This window comes from Elephantulus edwardii, unplaced genomic scaffold (genome assembly GCF_000299155.1).
Source record: "Elephantulus edwardii isolate Elephantulus edwardi_28Jun2011 unplaced genomic scaffold, EleEdw1.0 scaffold00043, whole genome shotgun sequence".
Lineage (NCBI taxonomy): Eukaryota > Metazoa > Chordata > Mammalia > Macroscelidea > Macroscelididae > Elephantulus > Elephantulus edwardii.
In genome coordinates this window covers 6418024-6439333 of record NW_006399793.1, presented here as the reverse complement: position 1 = coordinate 6439333, position 21310 = coordinate 6418024, and the positions used below count along the sequence as shown (strand labels likewise).

Here is a 21310-nt window from a genome sequence, read left to right as displayed (position 1 = left end):
GAACTTTGTAAACAAATGAGCATAAAATAAACAATTTTAAAGACAAATCAAAAGGGGTAAAAAGAATGTCATTCAAAACATACAGGACTCAAAACATTTTTATTGTTGCTGTGTGCTGTGAAGTAAGAACTGACTCATACATAGCTGACTTTCCAGTTGGTTTTCAAAGACTTTAAATCACACGAGACGAGAGTGTTCACCTTTTTCATTGGAGCAGCTGGTGGTTTAGAACAATGTTTCTTGGATTGGCAGTACAACTACTTACCACTAGGCTGCCAGTACTTCCTAGAACCAAGGCATACTGCTTTCATTTCTAACAATATGTATAACTTAAACAGTTAATACAATAATATTTACTATAACAGCTGTGGGAGGATATCAAGAATACCATCCATGAAGAATACAAAAGGTCATTACAAAGGCAGAGGAGGAAGAAAGATCAAAATGATGTCAGAAGAGACTGAATATCGCTCTAAAGCATGGAGAAGCCAAAGCAAAGGGGGGAAAATCAAGTCATTAAAGAGCTGAAAAGAAGAGTTCAAAGGGCAGCTTTTTTCAAAGCAAAGTATTGCAATAAAATGTGCAAAGAGCTGGAGTAAGAAAACCAAAAGGGCTGAACTCACTCAGCATTACTTAAGCTGAAGTAATTAAAGCCTCGAGTTACAATACTCAAGGATGCTTTGGGCAGAGTATTAAATGATCCAGGAAGCATTAAAAGAAGATAGAAGTAGTGTACAGAGTCACTATACCTCAAGGAATTGGCTGACACAGAACGTATGAGCAAGAGCCTGTGGTGAAGTTCAAGCTGCTCAGAAATAATTGGCAAAAAACAAAGCCCCAGGAATTGATGGCACAACAACTGACATATTTCAACAAACAGATGCTGCCCTGGATGTGCTCACTAACTTATGTCTAGAAATCTGGAGGATAACCACCTGGCCTACTGACTGGAAGAGACCAATATTTGTTCCCATTCCAAAGTAAGGTGACCTGATAGAAGGCAGAAGTTACTGAATAATATCATTAATAATCACATGCAAGCAAGATTCTGCTGAATATTATCCACAAATGACTGGAACAGTACATTAACAGAGAACTGCCAGGTGTGCAGGCTGGGTTTAGAAGAGGCTGTGGTACTAGGCATATTATAGCTAATATTAGATGGATCTTGGCTGAAAGCCGAGAGTAACAGAGAAATGTCCGTGTTTCATGGCTCACAATAATCTGTGGCTAAATCTGGTTGACTCTGAAAAGAATGGGAATCCCAAAACATTTATTTGATTGTGCTTATGTGAAAACTACTTGGACCAAAAGGCAGTAGCCAAAACAGAGCAAGGAAACACTGTATGGTTCAAAATCAGAAAAAGTGTATGCCAGGCATATGTCCTATCTCCAAAACTTTTCAATTTATATGCAGATAGATCATGTAGGAGGCTGAGCCCTCTGAGGAAGAATGTGGCATCAGGATTAGAGGAAGACTAAACAATAGCCAGTGTTATGCAGATGACACAACCTTGCTTGCAGAAACTGAGGAGGACCTGGAGCAATTGGTGCAGAAGGTGAAGAACTGCAGCCTTCAGTATGGATTGACACTCGACATTAAGAAAACAAAGATTCTCACCACCACTGGTCTAATTAACAGCATTATGATAGACAATAAAGAGACTGAGATTGTTAACAGCTTCAGTTTGCTTGGCTCAATAATCAACTCTCTTGGTACCAACAATCAGGAAATCAAAAGACTAATTGCATTTGGAAAATCTGTTGTCAGGGACAACTCCAGAGTACTGAAGGGCAATGATGTCAGTCTGATTCAGGCCATAGTCTTTGCAATGCTTGCGATGAGTCAGAAAATGACTAAAGATGATAAAAAGAATTGATGCCTTTGAGCTGTAGTGCTGGATAAGAGTGTTGAATATACCATGGACTGCCAGGAAAACAAACAGGTTCATTCTGGAGAAGGTGAAACTAGGCTTCTCCTTGGAGACAAGGATTCTGAGCCTTTCTCTGACATACTTTGGGCATGTTGCAAGGACCTGTCCTTGGAGAGAGACCTCATGCTTGGAAGGTGGAAGGACAAAGAGAAGAAGACCATTGGTAAGATGGATTTATTCAGTGACAGGGGTAATGAGGGTAGGGGTGTCAGAGACAGTAAAGTTGGCACTGGATAGAGCAGGTTTCAGGCTATTGTACATGGGGTCACTTTGAGTTACAAGTGACTCGATGGCACATAACAACAGTCTTCAAATCTGCCAGAGTCTCTGCAAGAGAAAAATGAGCAGTCTTTAAGATTTACAGCACTGAAAATACAATAGAGGATCACCATGAACCAGAATTTATTTGATAGCGATGACTTTGTTTGCTTGTTTTTAAATACTTTTTAATACCAAAAGAAAAAAAAAAGCTCCAATAACCTTTCAAATGACATCCATTGCCATTGAATCAACTGGGACTCACAGCAATCTGATAGAACGGCATATTTCTGTTGCTGTTGTTTGGTGCCCTTGAGCTGAGTATAACTCAAAGTGACCCTATTAACAACAGATCTGAACTCTGTCCTACTCAGTGCTTTCCTCACAATCTCTGACACACTCGGGCCCATTGCTGCAGTGGAGGTGTCAATCAATTAGCTTCGTTGAGGGTCGTCCTCTTTTTTTGCCATTCCTCCACCTTTCCAAGCATGATGTCCGTCTGCAAAGAGAAGCCTCCCCTAGCAACATAGCCAAAGTATGAGATGAAAGTTTATCATCTTTGCCTCCAAGTAGTACTCTAGCTGCACCTTATTAAAAATAAATGTTTGTTCTTTGGGCAGTACATGGTATCTTCATTACTCTTCTCCAATACCACGGTTCAAAGGCATCAATTCTTCTTCTGTTATCTTTATTCACTGTTCAACCCTCAAATACATAACAAGTGATTAAAAAGACCATGGCCAGAATCAGGGACACCTTAGTCCTGAAAATTACACCATTGCTCCACAATAATTTGGAGAGTACCCTAGTTACAGATTTTTCCAGTAAAATATGTCTCCTGATTCCTTGATTGCTGGTTACCAAGTGTTTTAATTTTGGATACAAGTAAGATAAAATAATCTTTTTAAATCTATCATGATGTTACCTATTGGTGCAATGACAAGGATTTATGTTTTCTTCATGTTGAGATGCAATCCATATTGAAGGTTGCATTCTTTGATCTTCTGCAATCAAGTACTTTTGACTTTCAGCCAGCAAGGTTGTGTCATCTGCATGACGTAGGCTATTGATAAGTCTTCCTCCAATCCTGATGCCACATTCTTCTTCATAGAGCCCAGACACCAAATAATTTGCAATCAAATGCGCTATCACTGAGCTATCTCCTTCTGTTGTTGTTGTTGTTGTAGCTTCTCCAATAACTTGATCAGCATACAGACTGAATAGACATGGAGAAATTGTACAACTCTGACACTCACTTTCTTAATTTTAAACCATGCAATGTCCCCTTGTTTTGTTTACACAACAGCTTCTTGGTCCAGGTATATATATGGAGTTTATCTCTCAGCATGGCTTGTCCAGTGTAGATGAGTGACTATGTAGAGGGGAGGAATTGTGTGAGTGAGGCATGTTAGCCTATCTGCGAAAGTATTGGCTATCTATCATTCCACAAGGGAATTGGCTGGTCTCACTCAATAATCTACACGAGGCTCATCTTGCCAATAAATTGAACAGCTCCAGCTGCAAAGAATATTAATTCTTACATTACTGGAAGGAATTTTGCTTCCCACACTAGAAGAGATTCTTCTCCTATCCATAGAGGAGAGACATCCTCCTACCCATTCCAAAAAGCAGCTGCAGGGATGGCTGAACTGGAGAACTGGATGTGAGCTAGGACTTGGGCGAGGTTGAAGGGATGTGGAGCCAATATTTTCAGGACTGTGAACGTTGTTGGTCAAATACAGGGGAAGCCAATACTGGCAAGTCTGAGAACTAGGGAACATTTAGAGCCACGAGGCTCAAGGCAAAAGTGCCTGCATGCACAGTTTGGGAGCTGTCTTGATTTCATTTTACTATTAATCTGAATTATAACCTTTAAAGTCTTCCAATATGGTTCTTTGTAGTCTCTGAGCTATCACGTCAGATTTTGAACCACCAAGAAGTAAGATTTTTGTTGCAATGAGTAGAAAGAGGCATGGGGGCGGGGGACAAGTCCGACCTCATGGGGACTGGTTTTGTGTCACTGATGCTGTGCAAGAGGATAGTTTCCTCCTGTGAAGCTGGAAAGGGTCAGATATGGTGCTCCCCTTGTGGCCATTGCACGTTTTACAGTTTAAGTTTCACATAAGCACAATTCAATGTTCTGGGATTCCCATTCCTCTCATTTGCATAGCCAATAAAGCACAAACATACATTCTTCTATCACTCATCTTTTCCAATCAGTGAAATAATGAAGAAGTTGAAGCAGCATTGAAAGCATCAACAAAAAATAAGGCCCCAGGATTGATGGGATACCAACAGATATGTTACAACTAATGATGGAACTCTGTACATCAATGCCAGGAAATTTAGAGGACAGCTATGTGGGTGCCCAACTGGAAGTGACAGAACAATATAGAACTGTCCTATATGGCTAGCAAGACTATAAATATTTATAGAAACAGACTACCTCATTATCATCCAAAGAATCTAGTAGGTTCCAACCTCAGATCTTTCCATTAGCAGCCAAATGCCTTAACCGCAGTGCCACCAGAACTCCTTGAAATTATACAGGAAACTTCAAATGATATACGATAATAATATATCTGAGACACTATCATGAGAGTTCCTTATAAGAATTCTTCAGGAAATATTTTGATAAGCAAGATAAGAAGTCATTTTCAAATAAGCTACTAAATGGTCTCTGAAGTTTCCTCTTAGTAAATGATATAATTCTCTGGATTATTTCAATTCCATGTGTGAGCCTACAACCAAATTTTACACTATCTTCCTGCAATGGATAGTGCTCCTCTTTGTCCTGATTCTTTTCTGGAAAGAATGCACTCAAGAACAGCTTCTGTGTTCCTTACTGAATACTGCCCTGAGCTTCAATAAACTGACTCATCCACTCAGAGAGTAACCTGAGGTTAAGAACAACTAATATTGGCACAGAAAGGCTCCACCCTCCACCCCTTTGTCCTAATTAAGAAGATCTCTAACAAACCACCTCTGCTTGAGAGTAGTAGCCCTGCCCAATATGGCTGACCTTATGTGAACTCTCCTGAGGATCAGTCTTAAACTCTGCACATTTCCATCATCCTCACTGCTTTGCTAGAAGTATATCTCCTCAACACACCTTTCACCTGAAACAAAGATGGTCTATAGGAAACTTAACTTTTATCACTTCTTAATCTTGAAATTCTTTTCCCAGAAATATAGCTAGCTAACTGTTGTTGTTGTTGTTGTTATGTGCCGTCGAGTCACCTGCGACTCATAGCGACCCTATGCACAACAGCCCTAAACTCCGCTCTGTCCTGTGCCAATCGCACTGTCTCTGACATTCCCATCCCAATTATCCCAGTCACTGAATCAATCCACCGCATAGAGGGCCTTCCCCTCCTGCGCCGTCCCTCCACCCTCCCAAGCATGATGTCCCTCTCCAAGGACCGGTCTCTCCTCACTACATGTCCAAAGTAAGTTAGACGGAGCCTCAGAATCCTTGCCTCCAAGGAGCCACCCGGTTTAACCCTCTCCAGGAAAAATCTGTTTGTTTTCCTAGCAGTCCATGGTATTCTCAATACTCTTCTCCAGCACCACAGCTCAAAGGCATCAGTTCTCCTTCTATCCTCCTTGGTCATTGTCCAACTCTCTGATGCATAACAGGTGATTGCGAAGACCATGGCCTGTATCAGACGCACCTTAGTCTCCAGAGAGACACCACTGCTCTTCAGCACTTTGGAGAGGTCCCTAACAGCAGACTTTCCCATGGCAATGCGCCTTTTAATTTCCTGGCTGCTGGTGCCAAGACTGTTGACTATGGAGCCAAGCAAACTAAAGCTGTGTACAATCTCAATCTCTTCACGATCCATCCTGATGCTGCCAATTGGTCCAGTGGTGAGAATCTTTGTCTTCTTGACATTGAGCCTCAATCCATATTGTAGGCTGCAGTCCTTGACACTCTGCAGCAGGCGCTTCAGGTCCTCCTCAGTTTCAGCAAGCAGGGTTGTGTCATCCGCATAACGCAGATTGTTGATAAATCGTCCACCAATCCTGACCCCACATTTCTCCTCATAGAGCCCAGCCTCCTGGATAATCTGTTCTGCATATAGGTTGAAAAGGTCTGGAGATAGGATGCATCCCTGACGTACGCCCTTCCCAATTTTGAACCATGCAGTGTTCCCTTGCTCTGTTCTGACGACTGCCTCCTGGTCCAAGTATAAGTTTCGCATTAGAACGATCAAGTGTTCTGGGATTCCCATTCTTCTCAGAGTCAGCCACAGTTTGTTATGATCTACACAGTCAAATGCCTTTGCATAGTCAATGAATCACAGAGAGACATTCCTCTGGTATTCCCTGCTTTCAGCCAAGAGCTAACTAGACAGACTTTATCACTATTTTCAGTTCCCATTTGACAGAAATCTTCATTACTATGTTTCCATCCTCAGTTTAATTGGGCTTTTCTTTTCTGACTGTAAGTCCTCTGTCAGTGCTCTCTCCAAATTACTGAAGAACAATAATGCCAATTTGAAGACTAAAGCACACCTGATTCAAGCTATGATCTTTTCAATCACTTGCTATGCACCTGAGAGCTGGATGATATATAAGGATGGCAGAAGAATAACTGATATCTCTGAATTGTCATGTTGGAGAAGAGTACTGAATATCATATGGGCTGCCAAAAGAACAAACAGGTATGTCTTGGAAAAAATGCAGCCAGAATGCTCCTTGGAAGCAGGGAAAGTGAAGCTTTGTCACACATACTTTATGCATGCTGCTAAAAGGGGCTATTTTATGGAAAATGACATCATGGTTGGAAAAGTGAAGGGTCAACAAAATAGGAGAAGACCCTCAATGAGATGGTTGATACAGTGACTATAACAATGGGCTCAGGTGTGTTATAAGAAATTATAAGAATGACACAGGATAGAACAGGATTCTGATTTGTTGTTCATAGGGTCACTATGAGTTGTACTCAACACCATCTAAAAATAACAAAAACCATACACAAAATTTGGCCATGCAATGTATTGAATCTCAAAAAGTTTAAATAATATTACAGACATTTTGGATTTTATAGAGAGCATACTAGTAACTACAACAACAAACTAACCTTAAATCACATCACTCTCTATGCGATTAGTTATAGTAGGAATCCAGTGCTGACATGGTCAAACTCAAACACTTCATTCTTAAGTCAGGGTTTGGTCCCATGCATCAATAGTAAGCACAATTTAAAAGTGATTCTCCTATACTTGTATGAATTACATACCACTCCTGATGTAGGGAATATATCACTAATACTTCCATCAGCTTCCCATGCTACAGTTACACGACCATATGTTCCTTTTAAGCGTTCAACATTCAAGGTTATGAGGCTGTCTTGCTCCATTTCTTCCACTTGTTTATATAATGAATTCTAAAACATAAACAGAAAACCACAGGGTTATTTTAAATTATCTAAGAATTTTTTCCTTTTAAATACTTAAGCATTAAAATTCTAGAAAATGCTAAGGAATATATTGTTAAGTGAAAAGTAATAGTTAAAATACATTAATACATAATGGTCATTCCTTTGTCTTAAAATGTGTGTGTTTAAGCGTGTAAAAGATGAAGAGAAAAGAAATGAATATTTATGGGAGTATTTTTATCTTTATGCTGTGGTTGTTAGTTGCCCTCGAGTAGAGCTTGACTCACAGCGGCCCTATAAACAAAAGACCTGAAACCTTTCTATAACTATCGTCATTTCTCAAAGTTCATAGTTTCCACGAGCGTATTGTTTAAGAAGTGGATGCCACTCCTACTTCCGATTTGTCTTTCTACTTTCTAAATTTTTCACATACTATTCACCGAACATATATTACTTTTTTAAAAAATTTTATCTTATTATTTTGTGAATGTGTACCGTCAAATCAGATCTGACTGGTACAGGAGGAGACTGTTCCTCCTTCTCCAGCAGAGCATCTGGTGGATTCGAACCATGCACCTCTGGGATTGCAAACATGTATTACTTTTTACCCAAACAATATATTTTTTATAAAGAATATACTTTTTAAAAACATGTGAAATGTTTACATACTGAAAGTACTTGGCTTTCCCCCTGTAAAACCTCTGATAATTCTGGTATCTTTGTTTCTTATTTGGAAAAAAAGGATTTGCACTATGGGGTCAATGTCTCATCCAAATGTAACAACCTCTTGAGACTGGGGGATTTTTGAACACATGCAAATATCTTTTATCCTTAAAATCAGATCATCAAAACTGTTTCTACTGCTGTAATCCTTTCACAAGCTTTAGGCCAGGACTGCCAGCAAGGTCAGTTAAGAGAAACTGAGAAACCACGTGATTATAATTGTTTAGTTACAAGATAAAAAAAGCTACCCAAGTTAAACCTTTTAACTTTACTAAGTATGGAAATACAAGGGGGGCGGGGGGAAGTCCAGTTATATTTAGGATTACTAAGCAATCCAGAGATATGCAAATCAAAATTATAATAATGTTGCTACTGTTATTAATATCTATTTCTACTACTAATTTTGCTTTAATATTCATGAAGAAATTATCAAAAAAGTAACATTAAGGCTCCAAGTCAATCTGCAGCAACTCTTTTGAAAGCACAAACACTACACTGTCTTTAACAACACAAACATAAAAGTATCATAGAAGGACTGCTGAAGAGCCAGCTCCCAACTGGCTATACAAGGCATTCAGGAAGCTGCCACTTTAGGGAACCCCCAAATGGTCAAAGGTGAGTGTTCTACAATGGAAAGCTGGGGCACTATGATAAGTGCCCAGGCAGGATGAGCCAAATGTACCAGTGAAGGCCTCCAATAAAGCCATAACCCTGACATAATCGAGCTTACGTATTGGGCAAATGAATGCCTTGTGTTCTGAAGGAGGCACAGTGGAAATCACCAAGCCCTTCTGGCAGGAAAAGCAAAAGAAAAGGATTAAGCCCTGTAGCAGCCTCATATGGGATGTCTCTAGACATGCTCAATAAAGATGCTTAATTTTAACTAATAGGAGCCTTTAACTTAAGGTCTTTGACAGCCCCTTGTCCCAAATCTCATGTTTTATAGTCAAAACAGACAGCTCACCCACCAAAAGACAGAAACCCAATGCTTGTTTTTTTTGCCAGAAAAGAATGTTAACCGACTAAACTTGTGAAGATTGACTCTTACAAATATGAGAAAATACAGCCTACTTTCAATATTGGCTTGATGAGTAAAGACACTCTTACCATAAACATTATCCTACTTCTTTTCATATTCTTTATACTAGTCTTTAATAGTAAACTCTATACAATAACTCATGTTCTTGTAATTTGGAGGAACATTCTTCTAAATCATACACCCTCCTCATCTAAGTATAGGTGTCAAATGAGTACGATCAAGTGTTCTGGGATTCCCATTCTTCTCAAATTTAACCACAATTTGTTATAATTCACATAGTCAAATGCCTTTGCATAGTAAATGAAACAGTCAATGAAACACAGATAGATACTCCTCTTGCTTTCAGCCAAGATACATCTTAAATTAGAGATAATGTCTCTAGCGCCACGACCTCTTCTAAACTCAGTTTGTATTTCTAGTAGTTCTCCATCAATGTCCTGTTCCAGTAGTTTTTAGATAATCTTAAACAAGATTTTGCTTGTGTGTGTTATTAGTGATATTGTTTGATAACTTCCACACTCTTGTCAAGTCACCTTTTTTTGGAATGGGAAGAAATATGGATCTCTTCTAGTCAGTTAGCCAGGTAGACATCCTCTAGATTTCTTGACACAACCTGGTAAGCATATCCAGGGCAGTATTCATTTGCTGAAATATGTTTATTAGTATCCCATCAATTCCAAGGGCCTTGGGGTTTTTTTTTGCCAATTCCTTCACAGCAGCTTGAACTTCTTCCTTCATCAACACTGCCTCTTGATCATCATATGTTATTTCATGAAATTTTTTTGTGTCAGCTGTTTATTTTTGGTACAGTGACTCTGTGTACTCCTTCTATCTTCTTTTAATCGAAACTAGAAGCTTAAATTTATTCTTCATATAGCCAGTCATATTATGCCTATTTTGCTTGTTTAAACCAATAAAGATTGTGTGTTCCAGGCTCCAAGTGTTCTCCATTAGGCAGATTACTCTCCAAGGATAATACCTTATTCAACTCTGTGTCCTGACCTTCTGCCTGTTAACCCACTTGGCATAGTAAGTAGCCAGAGATTTTAGGGACTTATAGAAATAATGGCATAACACCCGATTAATGAAAGCAGGACTGATATGGGGGGCTGGAAGGAGAATAGGAAAATACTTGATAGATAGTGAGCACTGTGTACTAGAATAGATGAGGGAGAAAACGGTTTAAAATGAATATATGATTAGGCATTATATGTAAAACAATGGTTCAGAATAAGAGGTTATTGCAAAGATTCCTGGGGGAGGGCGAGGGGAAAGGGGGAAACTACGAAAATGTGTAACAATGAATTAATGAAAATCTAAGGTTTTTTTTCACACTTTCTTTAAAATCACAATTAAAATAAAAAACAAAAAAGAAAGAAGGACATAGAGAAATTTGGCGACCCTGTAGGCAGGACAACACACAGCTCCAACATGAAGTAGACAGAGCTAGAACCCAAAAAAGATTTTAGAGGTTTGTTCTTTCCGGGGGGGGGGGGAATGTTAGAATTGGAACCAAGAAGATAAGAGACAGAAGTTTATGCTTGGAAAATTGAGCTACATAACCAGAAAGTCAATACTGACATGCTTAGAATTAGTGATTTGGGTACATGAGTGATGTCAGAAGTAATGAACACTTTGGACATATAAATGACAACACAGAACAGGTAACAAAATGAAAACCACTCTCTATATCATCATCTCATTGGCCCAGACTCCAGCCCCGAGGTACATCCAGAGAAGGGGCCATCAAGAGAGCCTCACCTTGCTAGCACTCTGCCTCTCCTCCATATTTCCTTTTAAGGGAGGAGGTCCGTCCCTTTGGGATATACCTTTCTAATAAATCTCTTCACTTTTTTTCACCTTAAAAATATTTCTACTAACTTTCCTGCTTAGATAGCATTTTATCCTTAACTCACAGCCTTGAAGACTAATTTTCTTGCCAAAAATAATCATTTCTGTCATGTCAGAATTTCTTCTTGTTCTCACGTGTGCTTCCTGTCCTTTTCTCATGTTCCAATGATTTTGACTTTGTGTGACTCTAACATTCCCCACTAGTTACTTACTCAATGTCATCTTATGTACTTCCTAAAAAAAATTAGTACTTCAAAGGATCACTTCTAAGACAGCTGATTTCTCCATATGCAATAAAGCAGGCATAAACGAAGTACAAAGATCATTTCTTTTTATCTTCTCAATAAGAATTTTATTCTCTTTTAAGGTTAGCAATTTTAAGATTTACATAGTCTAATGTCTTTACATTAGATTGTTCACAGCTGCAGTTTGCTTGGCTCCACGGGCAACACTTTGAACCAGTAGCCAGGAAATAAAAAAAATATTGTGATGGGAAAGTCTGCGGTTAGGGAACTCTCTAAAGTACTCAAGAGCAACGGTGTCTCTCTGGAGATTAAGGTGTGCCTGATATAGGCCATGGTCTTTGCAATCACTTGTTATGCATCAGAGAGTTGGACAATGACTAGGGAGGATCGGAGAATTTATGCCTTTGAGCTGTGGTGCTGGAGAAGAGTATTGAATGTACCATGGACTGCCAAGAAAACAAACAGATTCAACAAACAGAGAGGGTTAAACCAGGCTACTCCTTGGAGGCAAGGATTCTGGGGTTTCATCTGACGTACTTTGGACATGTTGTAAGGAGAGACAGGTCTTTAAAGAGGGACATCATGCTGGATAGAGTAGAGGGACAGCGTGGGAGGGGAAGACCCTCTATGAGGTGGATTGATTCAGTGACTGGGGTAATCGGGATGGGTGTGTCAGAGGCAATGCGATTGGCACAGCATAGAGCAGGATGTAGGGCTATTGTACATAGGGTCGCTATGAGTCGCAAACAACTCGACGGCACATAACAACAACAACAACGTCTTTACATTCAATAAAATACAAGTAAACACCTTTCCAGCATTCTCTGCTTTCAGCCAAGAGTCATCTGATATCTGCAATAATTTCTCTCATTCCACAGGTTTGGTTTGTTTTGTTTTGTTGGTTTTTTGTTTTTGTTTTTTTGTCTGAATCCAGCTTGCATTTCTGGCAGGTCTTGTCAGTTTACTATTTTCCTTGATTTTGAATCATATTCAGTAATATATTTATGTGTGGTATACATGATATTGTTTGATAATTTCTGCATTCAACAGAAATGGGAACAGCAGTCAGAAAAACAAAAGGCATGATGCATAGAAGAAATCTGTTCTCAAGGACCTCTTTAAAGTACAAAAGAGCAAAGACATCTGTTTAAAGACTAAGGTGCCCCTGAACCAGGGTATGGTGTTCTTAACTGCTTCAAATGCATGGAAAGTTGATGTAGTGTTGGTGAAGACTGTTAAATATATAATGCACTACCAAAAGAAAAAAATGATAAATCTTGGAAGAAGTGTAACCAGAGTGCAACCAAAGATGGTTAAACAGTGTCTCACATACTTTGGTCATGTTATCAGGAGATGCATTTTTTTGTCAAGGACATCAGTCTGGACAAAGCAGGTCAAAGAAAGAGTGGAAGACCCTCAATAAGATGAACTAAAACTTTAGCATGGTAGAGATGGAAGGATGGAGCAGGTAATGATAAGGTTTAGATCTGTTGTTTATTGAGTCACTGTGAGTCATAACAGACTCAACAGCACCTTACAATAACAATCTGAAGAGCGATTCTTCTATAAATTTCTTAGAGTTTATGAAAAGCTTCTATATGAAATGCTAATTTAGACTTTATATTGATGTTTTACACATTTTAACACATTATTATAGATGTTACACAGTAATAAAATCTTGCTCAAAGCAATCATACATTGCTGCAGAAAATGGTTTGATTTTAAAATATGCATCAAATTTAGTAATAAATGACAATACTCTGTGAAAGAAAAATCTCTTATCTGGCTCCACACTCTTTATTAACAGGAGTTAATAAAACAAAGCTTTAAGGTGGTCTGGAAATATGCTTTGTAAGGTGTCCAGGAAATAAACTTTTCATTATCTACTAAATCTCATCTTGAAACTACTTATCCAAGCACAGGAGTCACATAAAGAAATTTCTACTCAACATATTGAAGAAAACTAGAATAATATCTCCCATCAAAAATTAAACCTTGGTGAGTTTTTTTTTCTAAGACAATTTTGGAAAACGTTTCATCTTTATAAACAAAAGTCAACCATACACAAATAGGAGAGGCACAGAGCTGACAAAGCTTCAAGGCTAGACAGTGGAACTGAGTAGCATAGGAAGTTTGTTCACATCAAAAGAAGCCCAGCTCAAATCTATACACATGCATGAGATCCTGTGAAAGTTGTGTGACAGTTCTTTTATTTATGATAGATTTATACTAAGTGTAAAGTATGTAAGTAAATTGTGTTCTAGCTTTTACAAATTCTAGCAAAAATAAATGAAATGGGTAATATACAAACTGGCTAATTTTCAGTACCATGACAAAATAATACAGTCGTATATAAAATACAGAGAGATGACGGGGAGTTTCAATTTTAAATCAAGGCACAGTGACTTGACCCACAGCAAGTTTTCAGAGACTGTAAATAGGTCTGGGAAGAGACTCTCTTTCTCCCACTGAACAGCTGGTAGATTAGAACCACCTACTTTTAGTAGTCAATCTATGAACAAGAGACCTGCAATTTGTCTTATACTGTGCCATCTTCATCATCTTTGACAGACGTAAGTCCATTACTACACCGTGTCAATCCATCTCCCTGAGGGTCTTCCTCTCTTTTGATGACCTCCATATTTCCCAGAACGATGTCTTTTTTCAAGGAATGGTCTCTCCTAACAACATTCCCCAAGTATATGAGATGATGTTTTACCATCCTTGCTTCTAAGGAGTACCCTAGTTGCACCTTCTTCAAGACAGTCTTGTTTATTTTTTTTGGAAGTCTGTAGGATAGTCAGTACTCTTCTCTAACATCACAACTCAAAGGCATTGATTATTTTTCAGTCATACACAGATGTATAGGAAGTTAATGAAAAGAACATAACTTGAATTAGGTGCACCTTAGTCTTTAAACTGACATCATTGTTCCTTAACACTTTGTCAAGGTTCTTGATGGTAAAGTGTATCAATACAATAAGATAGCTTAACCTTGAGGCTCACAAGAATGCAAATTAGGAGATAGCAGGAAAAAAGGAACCAAGTAGCTTAAGATACTCAAAACTTGACTCTGTGATTCCTGAGAGTAACTACTATGTAAATAAAATGAATGATTTTTATTTCTTTATAAAGAACCTTTAGTATTATTACCTGAGCAAATCCAACAATTCCATAGGCATCATCATTAGACAAAATAGTTATTTTTACATAACCATGAGTACCAATCTCTGCTCCTCCTTTAGGATTTTTCAGTTGAACTCTGAAGGATTCTTCTTCCTCAGGAACTACATCATCAAGGATATTGACCAATATTATAGCCTCTCTGTCTCCAGGTTCAAATATCAGTTCACCTGAACTAACATAAGAAGCATATATAGAAGTCAACTACAACAAATTTTAAAATAAACAAAGCAGATAACCCATAGACTCTCATTATATTGGCTAATATTTTAAATATCAAATAGAAATTTTAATTTTAAACTCTAATTTAAAATTTTTAAAACTATACTGCTGATCAATTTGTTAAAAGAGATATTAGAAATATGGCCCAAATTTCTTCTACATCTCTTACACATCCTTCAATCATTAAAGATTTAGAAATTAGGTAGCATAAAGGACAAACAATTATAATATGATGTACAACCTACCTGGGAATAAAGTCAGATTGCCTGGAGATGTACACCAGCTCGTATATGTGAGAGTTCCCAGTACCTCCTAGTGCAATTAAGTTCTTGCTTGAATTAAGGGATGTCACCATAACAGAAGTTGCATCATGAGCAAAAGGCACTTCCAGAACAAAAGAGAACAGATTCAGCTCAGAATTCCAGCAGTAAAGAGCAGATGAATCTTGGCCAATAAGAAGTATGTGGACTGGAAGAAGGAAAGAAAGGCAAATAGGTTGAAATGTAAGAAATGATAACCTTTTACATTCATCACATAGTACCCAGCAAGACAAATACAACTCCGAGTTATTTTAATTTTAAAAACAACTTATCAGTGTGTGAATAATAGCGTGAAACACAATGCATACAAACTTTGTAAGCAAACCGATAAAATAAAAGAGCACAGAAAACCCCAAATAATGCAACATAATTCAATTTCTAAATCATTGAAAGTAAATTATAATTTGTAACTGTCATGCAATGGAGTAATCAAATCAGCTTGCCAATGTACACAAAATCTACTTTAAAAAAGATTCTACCTAATAAAACTCTAAATGGATTTTGAACTCTATTATAATAGAGCTGTCTTTATTTGTCTTAATATTAAATTATTAGCTACCAGGATAGGACATACTTAAGTGGAAAAAAAGGTACATAATTCTATCCCTAATGTTTAATTTTTATTTTCCCTGACAGCCATCAACCATATGAATTTATGAGGAACACAATTATAAACAATAAGGAAATGTTTTTCTTTCTTTGAGCTACATCATTTCAAGTTTTGGATTTTTCTACATGGTATTTATCATTTTAACTTCTAGGACATAATCTACAGGATTGATTTACAAAATATATTTCATCATTTCCCTGCATTAGATGTTTATAATTGTTTTTATTTTATATAATTTTCAATATGAAGGCTAACAATGAAAATAGATTTATTATATAAAGTTATTCATTTTAATTCTTTTCAATGGATGAACTAGTTAGGTCAAAGAATATAAAAAATGTTATGAATCAAGATTAATTCTCAGTGTCTTTTGAAATGTCACGAAGAAACATGCTCTGAGGACTTTTGTTGTTATGTGTCATTGAGTCACCTGTGGCAAGTACCCCATGTTCAACAGCCCTGAGTCCTGGCCTGTACTGAGCCAGTCTCACTGACTCCCACAGACCTAACCCAATTGCCCCAGTTAGTGTTAGCAATCGTTCTCATCCAGGGTCTTCCTCTCCTGCACTATTCCTCCACCCTTCCAAGCATTATGTCTTTCTTCAAGGACCAGTCCCACCTGGCCACATTCCCAAAGTATGTAAGATGGAGTTTCAAAATCCCAGCCTTCAATGAAAAATTTGGTTTCACCCTTTCCAAGACAGATTTGTTTTCTTTGTGGTCCATGGTACATTCAAATCTCTTCTCCAGAACTACAACTCAAAGGCATAGGTTCTTCTGTCATTCTTAATATTGTATGCAGAAAAGAATTAGCCCAGAAAAAACACATTTGCAAAGTTCAAAACCATAAAACTGGGCCAGGCAATTAAAAAAGAAAACATCTCTACTGTGGCAAAGGGTATTTTATCTCTTATAGCTGTGTACTGTAGAGTCAGAACCGACCCATAGCTGACCCTCCAGTGGGTTTTCAGAGGCAGTTAATGCACAGAAGCAGATTGTCCATCCTTCTCCCATGGAATAGCTGGTGGCCTCGAACTGCGTGCTTTCGGAATTGCAGCACAGCTTTTTGCCACTAGGCCACCAGGGAACCTCTAGTACTTATTAAAGCCTATTTTGTACTTATTAACTAAATTATAGAACTCTCTCCTATTGAGCAAATCCATTTTAAAAAATAAGGCAATGCAACTGGATGAGAATATTTAAGGAATGAATGTAGATTTAGAGAAATACAAGAACGTGGTACTAATGTAAGCAAACCCAAGCAGGGTTAAAAGATGTAACCAGCACAATATAGAGCAGTGGGCAATGGAGAGAGCAGTGCCCTCAAGAGGTAAGAGCAAGGAGGTGTCGGGTAGATTCAGAGAAAAATAACCGAGACCCAGTCTTTCCACAGAGCACTGGGCATCAGGTACACAGATATATTTCAGGGATTAGAATCTCTTTATTACTGGAGGTCTTAAACTTCTTATACGGATTAAAGAGGGATGAAAAGAGTGATTAATTCAGATTTTTTTATAACCCATTTAGATGAAGCTAAGAATTTTGGATAGAAGAGGAAAGCAGGAGTGATGGTGTTTTCAACAGTACACAGAGTTTGAAAGATTAAATAAAGATTAAATGAGCTTTGAGGATTATAATTGTTAGAACAAGGCTTTGAATATAGTAAAAATTCAGGAAGTGTTAGCTGTTGTTGTAGTTGTTGCTGTTGTTGTTGTTGTGTACTATCGGGTCAGAAGCGACTCATAGCTGACCCTACAGAAGGTTTTCAGAGGCATCATGGCAGGTGACTCCCAGCTATCCCGGATCAGAGCAGTGGGTGAATTTGAACCACTTGGCTTTCAGAGGCAGCCAATAGCATGAAAGGAGACTACCCGGTGTTTTCCCACGAAGGAGTTAGTGGATTCTAACTGTGTACTTTAGGCTGACAGCACACTTTTTACGATTAAGCCACTCAAAAACTCAGCTTTCAAGTTGTAAGCAGAATATAGCTGACCCTCCGAAAGGTTTTCAGAGGCAGTAAATCACACCATTAGAAGAGATCTCCCAACTATTCCCTGCAGAGCAGTGAATAAATTTGAACCACCTGGCTTTGGGCTTGCATCACAACTCCTTACCCATTAGGCTACCAAAGAAACCCTTTGTGTTAGCTACTGACACCCAAATTTTCTGGCTCATTTGTCCACACATACTCCTTAACCTGCCCTTTAGAAAATGAGACATATCAAAGTATGTTTCAGGGGCCCCTTCTCTCACAGTACATAATTTTTTACAGATAACTTCATATTATCATGAAATAAAATATTCCTCTGTAACTGAATCAAACTCTCCATTGTACGTAAGATGCTACTCATATCTCATGGCATTTAATTCTCACAACTTTATGGAGTGTTAATCTCATTATATGGACTTACTTTATTCCCAAAAAGAAAAATGTACAACAAATGAAAAAATCATAAAGACAGACCAGACTTACTGGTCTGATAGAGACTAGTGAACTTTTAAAACTGTGGTCCTTCCGTGTCCTTCAAAACAGAAAGCAAAAAAGAAAAACAATGAGGATCACCTGGACACAGAAAACAGGCCTAAAAAGTGAACAATATCACCTGTGAGGAGTGTAATTCCGAGAATAACCAACAGTCTGATACCATGACATCACTGGCCTCCAAAAATAAGTTTAAAAGGCAGGACGGGGCAGAAAAAAGGAACAAAGGGAAATCTGGGAGAAAATAGGAACAGGATTGAAACATATGTCACAAACAAAATGTGCACAAATTGTTGAATGCAAAGCTGTTTTTTTTCTGTAAACAATCACCCAAACCACAATTTCTGAGAGGACTTTGTTCTATTTCATCACAGCAGGTGCCTATTTAACTAAAAAGTTACTTGTGTGAGAATATAATCATTTGATGTGTCTCTTTGATGTTAAATTTATTCAGGACAAGAATTATACCTGACTTTGCTTACCCTCCTATCTACCACCATACTTAGCAACTAATTGACACTTAAAATAGCTATGAAATAATAAAGCAAAGAAGGACGAAGCAAAAGACAAGTGTACATGTCCTTGAGTCTTCTTCATATTCATTCTTCCTTTCTCATTTAAACAAATCAGTCACTACCCAATAATCTGTCAAGTGATTACCAGAATAAATCTGTGATCTTCATAACCATCACTCTAATCTAATACTTTTAATAAAATACTTGACACATTCAAAATAACAAAGTCCTTGAATATTATTTAATGCATAATTTAAGCTTTCAGAGGATCTATAATAAGCCATTCTAAATAATTATTATAATCTTTTTATACTTCTACAACCTCAAGTCATAGAAACAAAAGAAATAAAGAGACCTCACAATGGATCCTTTAACAAGCCTTTGGCAGAATTTTTTAAATTCTTTTAGAAAAAGTGCCTATTATATGTTGAAAAAGAAATCATTAGAGAAAATTCTATAACTTCAATTAATAGCCCATTCAACCAGCACTCTTCAGCCTTAAAAACATTCATTAGACAACTGTTTTGAATAATAGTTAGTGACTCCAGGCTAGTCCACTAAAAACTAAAAATATAAGAGAAAAAATATGATAAAGGCACAATATATGGGGGGACAATATGAAGGGGCACAATATATACATAGAAAGATACATAACTTATTCATTAAATCACTGTTAAATGAATGATAAATCCCCAAGTTGTAAATCATAAGACAACATTACAAATGCGTAAGTTATCAGTGTGTTGACAATGTAAAGAGAAACTGAGTAAGAAGATAAGTTTAAGACAGGTTTAGGACCCGAGGCAACAAATGAGTGGAGGCCAGGAAGTTTAATAGTACAGATGGGAAATTACCAGGGTCTGGGGTAATGAGGTAGAGAAATAAGATTGGGATGAAAGGAGTAGAAACATGGAAATATAATACAAATTTTTTTAAATTTTTATTTTATTTTGGTTTGCTTACAAAGTTTGTGTACATTGTGTTTCACACCATTCTTCATTCATATATCTGGTGAGGACTTGAAAGGATGGGGTAATGGTGGGCATGATCTAGTGGTGATTAGTTTTATATAACATAATGAATGGAATGGAAATAATTGTCTGACTGTAACAATACAATTTTTAAAACAACTGAAAATAGCAGAAAAATAACATTTGATTTGCGATCAGCAGTGCTTAAGGTGGCTTAGAGGCCTCTGGAAGCTCATCCCACAAACCCTCCCCAGGACTCTGTGAGGTCAAGACTATTGTCATAATAACTATAATTTCGCATACCTTTTGCATAACAAGACATTACACACCCTTTTTCATTTTCGTTTTTTTTTAAAGTGTTCATGGAATTTTCCAAAGTTTGAGTTGTTATTTCATTAAATTCTTCTGTATCTGCCAATTCCTTTCGATACAATGACTCGGTATATTCCTTACATCTTCTTTAATACTTCCTGGATCATTTCATATTCTGCCTAAAGAATCCTTGATTATAGCAAATCGAGGTTTGAATTTGTTCTTCAGTTCCTTGAGATTAAGAAATGCTGAACGAGTCAGCCCTTTTGATTTTCCGACTCTAGCTCCTCGCACATTTCATTGTAATATTTCGCTTTGTCATTCCGTGCTGCCTTTTGGAATCTTCTGTTCAACTCTTTAGTATCTTGAATTCTTCCTTGTGCTTTGGCTTCTCTACACTCCAGCGCAATCTTCAGAGTTTCTTCTGACATCTATTTTGGTCTTTTCTTCCTCTTCTGTCTTTGTAATGACCGTTTGCACTCTTCCTCGATGACACATTTGACATCCTCCTACAACTCATCTGGTCTTCGCTTCAAACCTGTTCCTGAAAAGATTCTGAAATTCAGGTGGGATGAACTCAAAGTTATATTTTGGCTCCTGTGGATTTGGTTTAATTTTCCTCAGCTTCAGCTTGAACTTGCATATGAGTAGTTGGTGTTCTTTTCCACAATCAGCTCTTGGCCTAGTTTTCACAGCTGATATTGAGCTTCTCCAGCAGTTTTTTCCACAGATGTAATCAATCCGATTCCTATGCATACCATCAGGTGAAATCCACATGTATAACCTGCGTTTATGTTTCTTATAAAACGTATTTGCAATGAATAAGTCATTGATTGTGCAAAATTCAATCATTCTATCTGCAGCTTCATTTCTGTCACCAAGCCTATGTTTTCCAACTACTGAATCTTCTCTGTTCCCAATTTTTGCAATTCAGTCACCCATTATTATCAATGCATCTTGATTGCATGTTTGATCTATCTCCGACTGTAAAAGTTGGTATAAGTAATCTATTTTTTCTTCTTTGGCTCTGGTTGTTGGTGCATATATCTGAATGATAGTGGCATTCACTGGACTTCCTTGTAAGCATATGGGTATAATAATATCACTCACAATGTTGTACTTCAAGACGGATCTAGAAATTATTTTTTTAACTATGAAAGCAAGCCCATTTTTCCTCACCTTTTCATCTCCGGAGTAATATATCATATGATCAGCTAACTCAAAATGCCCCATGCCAGTCCATCGCATCTCTCTAATGCCTA

The 21310-nt window shown here is 37.6% G+C and overlaps 1 protein-coding gene across 1 annotated transcript in view; it reads right to left on the bottom strand.

Annotated features, from left to right (window-relative positions):
* Positions 1-21310, bottom strand: part of GPR98 (G protein-coupled receptor 98) — a 1036968-nt gene that overhangs the window by 741904 nt on the left and 273754 nt on the right. Inside the window, exons 49-51 of the mRNA XM_006885387.1 lie at positions 15084-15306; positions 14587-14791; positions 7438-7584 (exon numbers count right to left, since the gene is read on the bottom strand). Of these exons, the coding sequence (XP_006885449.1) occupies positions 7438-7584; positions 14587-14791; positions 15084-15306 (575 nt within the window). The remainder of the gene's footprint in view (positions 1-7437; positions 7585-14586; positions 14792-15083; positions 15307-21310) is intronic.